The sequence below is a fragment of the Triticum aestivum genome, chromosome 5B, assembly GCF_018294505.1.
Source record: "Triticum aestivum cultivar Chinese Spring chromosome 5B, IWGSC CS RefSeq v2.1, whole genome shotgun sequence".
NCBI lineage: Eukaryota > Viridiplantae > Streptophyta > Magnoliopsida > Poales > Poaceae > Triticum > Triticum aestivum.
In genome coordinates, this window is record NC_057807.1 from 442362643 (window position 1) to 442369382 (window position 6740).

At 45.0% G+C, this 6740-nt stretch overlaps 1 protein-coding gene across 2 annotated transcripts; it reads left to right on the top strand.

Moving 5' to 3' along the window:
- Nucleotides 1-3278: 3278 nt before the first annotated feature.
- LOC123116364 (uncharacterized) lies at nt 3279-6277 on the top strand. 2 transcript variants are annotated; one of them, XM_044537328.1, is made up of 4 exons: nt 3279-3565; nt 3648-4028; nt 4209-4432; nt 5523-6277. In XM_044537328.1, the coding sequence occupies exons 1-4, from the start codon at nt 3475-3477 to the stop codon at nt 6051-6053; spliced, it is 1227 nt and encodes a 408-aa protein (XP_044393263.1). In that variant the 5' UTR covers nt 3279-3474; the 3' UTR covers nt 6054-6277. The 2 variants fall into 2 exon arrangements, with proteins under 2 accessions (XP_044393263.1, XP_044393264.1); XM_044537329.1 differs by having other exon boundaries at nt 3280-3565; nt 5545-5740.
- The last annotated feature ends 463 nt before the right edge of the window (nt 6278-6740 follow it).

The window sequence follows — 6740 nt, forward strand, 5'->3', positions numbered from 1 at the left end:
TTGACCAGTGGCGAAGCCACACTTGACCTGTGAGGTCAATTGACTACACAGATTTTTGTAAATACATCATACAACAAGTAGAAATCAGGCAATAAAATCTTATAAATTCATACATTTGACTACACAACACCCAATTGACTACACATGATATGATTCATGGCACCGCAACTATTTTTGACACTACACTAGTGTGAAAAACGTTCTTATATTATGGGACGGAGGGAGTACCTTCGTCTTCGTGGACTGTCGGACCACTAGGCAACCGACTATAACTAAGCTCAACCAGTCATGTCAAGTTGCCGACTATTCTTGCGAGCAAGTGGCCAGGAGATACCGATCCTCTTCTGCACGCGCGGGCGAAGAAAAATGAGTGAAGTGCATGGCATCTCCAAAACCGTCCGCGTACGATCCGGACCGTGCTGTTCGGACCGTGGATATATTGAACGTGGTCTCGTATCACTCCGCGGGACAGTCTAGACAAATATGAGAAGCTTTAGGGGAGTCTGGACAGCAGACACATAGGACTCCGGCACCCCTGGCCCACTCAAAACCCTTCTGGACCCACGCTTTTATCCTCCCCGTTTTCTCTCCTTCCATCTTTCTCTATTGCCTTCACCGCCGCTCCATCATCCCAGCCACCATGCCACATCCCTGCCAGAACTCTACGTCTTTGTCACTTCCAGCATTCCAGTTGGGCTCCATCCCACTTGTTCTCTGTCGCCGTTCAACCCCTCTCCGGCGATCGCCCCACCAGGTACCATCTGCTATGCCATACTCACCATGTCCGACACTTGTTCGATGAATTTCCAGAGCTAAAAAAGTTGTCCCTTCTTTCTAGCAATGGATTCCGATTTGGAGTACACATACGAGCACTACGTTGAGTCGTCCGATGAGGAGTACTCAGATGAGACGGTGATGATGCAGGCGGTCCTTGAAGACGCGGAGGAGCATGCCCTCGATTTCAATGGCTCGATCAAGGGTCATCGAGGGCTCAACTGCAACAGGGTGTACGGCCATTTGACACTAATGGCTGACTACTTTGCAATGCATGCACTCTTCGGTGACCATTTTCGCTGGTGTTTTTAGATGCGCAAGACTGTCTTCGATCGTTTGTACCATGACATCCGGTCCTATGATGACTACATCGTCTTGAAGGACGTCGTGGGAACGATCACTGTTGTTTGTGAGGCCGACTGAAGGAAAATCTCCTCCTTGCCACTATACTGTCAATGGACATGAGTACAACATGGGCTACTATTTGGTTGGCGGTATCTATCCTTAGTGGGTTACCTTTGTTAGCACCATCTCTAACTCAGTTGGCCAGAAAAGGGCTCATTTTGCCCAAAGACAAGAATCTACTAGAAATGCAGTTACAAAGAAGTGGTTGCCAATAGTGGAACCGACAAAAGCAGGGATTCACCCTTTAATTAAACTAATTAATGAATTCTAAGACCCCCCCCCCAATCTATGCTCGTCTTTGTGAATATAAATCATCTTGATAAAGACTCATCTTTGTATGTGTTTGCCTTTGAGAATGTTCATCATCTTGATCTTGAGAAAGACTCCTCCAAAAATCTCTGTGGAAAAAAATGAGGAGAATAGTACGTGATATGTTGTTAAAACTCCTTAAAACCCAGCGGGGAAAATAAAGGAAAAAATGATACATCATATAATGATTATTGTCTTTTGATAACTCATATGGAAAACCTTTTGAAGAAGAAGAAAACTTGTTGAAGAGTTTAGAGGACAATAAATATGCTCTGTATACTTTCAATTAAAAACACCAATGGGGAAAACCTTTAAAGTATGACATAGGATGTTAAAAAGATACCACCTCACTAAAACCTGTTATGAGAAACTTCGAGAGAAAACTCATAAGGACAATGAGTGCAATCCGATATGTATTGAAAACTTCTTAAATCACCTAAAAAAATAAAAACTCCTTTAAAACTTAGTGAAGAAAATGATATGACATATGTGAACATTTGTATCTATGTTGTCTCATTATTAAATTTAAATTTATGTGGTGACAACTTGTTGTATATTGACTGATCAGGCATTTGAATAAATGAAAAAAAGGAAATTCAAACATGAGGAAAAAAGAAAAGAGAAAATGAAAAAAGAAAAGAAAAAGGAAAACCGAAACAAAGAAAAATCAGTCTGTACCTTCCTAAAACCGAAATCACTAGTTAAGGAGTACTCGTTGAAAAGATCACTCCAACCTCCCCAGGTTGTGACAAGTGGCGCACGCGCTGCATGTGCGCCAGTTGTCGCAAACTGGAAGTTTTCCCTTTTTTCGTATATTCATTTATTCAAAATGTTTTATCTTTTAAACTGTGCGTCCAAATCTCGAACCGTTTCACCGTTGAATTCCTCGCATCAAGATCTTCAAATCTAGATCCCATGTTGATAGGTTTTGAAAAACTTCTTTTTCACAAAAAACCGGACAAAAAAACCGAACCGGAAACACGGGTTTTTTCCTTTTCCGAAAGAGACACCTCGTGCCTCTCACGAAATCACAACCGTGCGTCTCGTGGAAGCAAAACCGTGACTCTCGTGGAAGGAAAAAAAAAAGAGAAAACACATTTTTTTTCGTTTCCGTGAAGGCACGACCATGACTCTCGTGAAAGCACAACCGTGCCTCTCGCGGAAGCAACACCGTGACTTTCACGAAAAAAAAACAAAAAACACGTTTTCCCGTTTCCGAGAGGCACGGCCATGACTCTCGCGAAAGCACAACCGTGCTTCTCGCAGAAGCAAAGGCGTGACTTCCGCGAAAAAAAAAAATAGAAAACATGTTTTTTTTCGTTTTCAAGAGGTGACTCTCGCGAAAGCACATCGTGCCTCTCGCGGAATCAAAACCGTGACTCTCGCGAAAGAAAAAAAAACAGAAAACGCATTTTTTCCCTTTTCGAGAAGCATGGCCATGACTCCCGCAAAAGCAAAACCGTAACTCTCGTGAAAGAAAAAAAAAAGAAAAACGCATTTTTTTACGTAATTTTTTTTCGATTTTTTTATCAAAAAGTTAAGGAAGACCGGTGAAAAACCAACGTCGAAAAACCTGCTAAAAAGCCGAAAATACGTGCGAAAAATAAAATAAAAAACGAAGAAAGCATCCAAAGCACGACACGTGGCGAATGATTGAGAACTCGCCAATTGACGTTGATTGTTACGAGGCTCCCGAAGGAGTGCTCGTTAACTAGTTGCTCTCTCCTTAAACCGGAGGAGAAAAAGAAACCGCAAAGCAGGCGCAAACATAAAACTCGACCAGGCCTAGAACAAACAGACAGCAAAAAAGAAAAAAGTGGAAGGTTACTGGGCTGTAGTACCAACGCCTAATGGGGAACAACACATTTCCGGCTCACGATGCCCCTCCTGTCGCCGCCCCCCTCAAACCCTAGCTTAGGATCTGCCGCCGGCGACGTGGATCGCCGTTGATCATCTCACGCCTTCTTCTTCTTCCTGGCGGGCAAGATGTTGGGCGAGACCCAGCTGCCCGTGACGGCGCTGATCGGTCGGAAGCGGCGCTGGGACAAGGACGCCGCCGCCGCCAGCTACGAAGAAGGTTCCCATCTCCTTCCTCCACCCCCTTTCTCTTTTCTAGTTACCTTCTTCTGTTCACCATGGATTTCTTGATTGTTGTACAGCCAGCGATGGCGATGGTGCCCCGAAGGAGCAAGCCCCTATGGCTATGGAGATCGCGGCTAGCCCAACAACCCGTGACGAGGAGAAGCAGGAGGACGAGGATATGGCTGTTCCGGCCTGCAAGATGGGTGAGCAACCCCTTACGGAAATTGAAAGTTCGACTGTCTCGACTGTGGAGGAGAAGGAAGTGACCAAGGAGCCTGAGATTCCAATGTGGGACAGCGATGATGATGGTGAGTTTATGCTCAAGGCAAAGGCAGAGCTCGAGGAGCTTCACATTGCCTGTGTCAAAAGCATCACCGAATTGGATCCTAAGTCGAAACTCTTGGTCCCTACTCGCTTCTGCAGCTTCAATATAGCCGGCTTCGACCTCGATAAAGAGTGTGAGTATGCTTGCAATTGTTTCATCTGCAGTCTGGGTATTGATTGATTGATTGAACATGCAGAGACTGATGAGTGTGGATTTCGCTTCGGTCTCTTCCCTTGGTGTATCTATGTGAACAATAAACTAGGCATGTTTTCTTGGCTGGTTCTGACTTGTGTCTCTTGCCCTTGATTTACAGCTAAGTTTGGCCTTGGGCCGCCGCTTGACAGCAATATAACTCCTGAGTTGGAGAAGTACATGGTGTCGTCAGCCGTCAACGTCATTTCCGTCAAAGTAATCGAGTCTGACCGGGGTTATCCAATAAGCGTATATGGTACTGTTCTTGCAAGGGATAGGATTGACTACAGATGTATCTATCTGTTCAGACGTGGAAGGGAAGACCCCCAGATGATCAGCTCCAAGGTGTGCAATAGTCCATCCCTTTGGTTTGTTAGCTTTTACTTACTCGTATATACTAATCAAATCCTATTATTTTTATCCTCTTGATAATAAATCTATTGTGTATACAAGGTGTGTATGCTGAATTTCACCATAATATTATATTATATAATCGCTGGTGCCCTAGTGAGTTTTCACAGGTCTGGTATCTGAGCCGAACTTTTTAGACTCAATACAAACTGAAATGCAAACAGCTCCATTCTTCAATATGGTCTGCTAAAATTTGCTAGGTTTATGCCATGTACTCTTTGGCATTTCTTCTATATGTACTTGTTTCCCTATAAGAACAGGTCCTGCTCTGCAAGCATTACGTACTCATGTTAACTGAAAAATGTCTCTTGTCATTCTTGGTTACAATTACCAGTATTCAGAAGGTTAGCATCATACCAGATACACGAATTTCAGTTAACATAGTTTGTGAGTTACCATTTTGACTGAAAACATTGAGAGCTGTTGCAGCTTACTGTCGGTTCACGTTGTAGCTATCTGAGCTTACTGTTTGTTCACGATGTAGCTATGTGAGCTTACTGTTATGTTATGATGTAGCTATCGTAGCATACTGTTCTCTCATGGTGTAGCTATCATAGCTTACTGTTCTATTGTGATCTCCAAGCTATTATTTGTCAATGTAGTTCCCTAGCAATTTGATTGTTATTGTCACACCACTATTTCATCAATTTAGTTCTGGCCACCTTTTCAAAACTTGTTGCTTTTTAACTTCATGTGAGGTTTAGTTGCTTATTTTGTACACTGTGGTCTTATTACTTGCTTCACATGTCAGGTTGTAAAAAGTGCCTTTTAATGCTGACATGTTCTTTCCACAAATAAAATAAGTGTTACCTTATGTTTAACATGCAAGCCACAAATGCATGGCTGTTGGTAGCAATTTATATCAGAGGTGATGGATGCTCCCCAGGCTAGTTATACAAGATACTTCTGAAAATTGGTTTGAGTTTATGTGTAGTCAGTTTGGTTTGGTTATCATGTCCAGCTATACAGCTTGCTCTACTTACTACGTAAGAGACATTTTGACATTACCGAAATTACGCTGCAGGATGATATGCTAACATTGACAGGTCCACGACGGGCATTAGTTCCGCCGGATAATATTTACTTTGAGTTCAATCTGAGGGTGAAGGGTGATGCTGGAGACGGAGATTTTAGCAAAGGTGTAATACAGCTCCATGTCGTTCCCTATGACCCTGAACCAATCACAAGGGTGCTTAGTAGTTGGCTGAGCAGAGTGGAGTTGGTTCTCGCACCTGTTGATGGTCCAGTGGCAGCTAGCCTTGAAGTCAAGATTTTGAAAGGAGCACCACCTTTCATTGGCAAAATATGTGCTGGGACTAGTGAAAATCCTGAGACGCAGATGATTGTGTATGATAGTAGAGATATGAAGAGCGATTCCTCTGTTGTGTTAAGTCGTAACTTGGTAGCTGTCCCTGACCCGGATGATGAAGAAGAGGAAATTATCGTCCATGTTCGCTTCCTTGTCGATGGCGATGATGTCGATGACGAGGATGCAGGCACCTTGGTCAGCGTAGCATACCCTGCTGAAGAGCAAGTCTGCAGTCACGGCGCTTGAGAGCTGCAAGTGAACGTTGCCTGGACTGCCATCCTGTGCAAGCCGAGGGCAAAATATATCATGAGAAGAGGGAGGAGTACGCCCAGGGTTTTTACTTGCCCTCAGTATGAGCCTCTCTTTTGATTGGTCTCTAGTAACTTGTTCAGAATTTCTGTTCCCGTCCCTAGTACTCCCTCTGTAAAGTATAGTGATCTAAACGCTCTTATATTTACAGAGGGAGTACATGTAAGAAGCATGCACGACATCAGTCCCGAGTCTGGGTAGGTGCCTCCATCATAAGAGGCATCCACACCTGCGTCCCTCGATTGGGGGAACACAACTCTGAGATTGTCGACCACCGCCGGCGAGCCAGCCCCGAGCCAGGGTCATGTGAGCCTGCCTGGCAATGAGTAGCGTCATGTAGCGTCATCCTCGCTTCCCTGCCCCAACCAAGACCCTAGCGGCACGGCTTGGCAGAGCCACCCCGCCCGCGAAGAACGAGCCGAGGCAGCCAACTAGGGCCACCTAGTCATGCGTCACCTGTCGACCACGACGGTCGCTGTGGCCAGGTGCGCACCACTTGGCATGCTGTCCTCGGCTCGCGCCGCGAGCAGCCACAGCCGCCGCAGTCGCCACCGCCAATAGCGCCGTCTAAAGCCTGGCAGAAGCACCGGCGCCCACCATGGCGACTAAGGGGCCGCGCCGCGC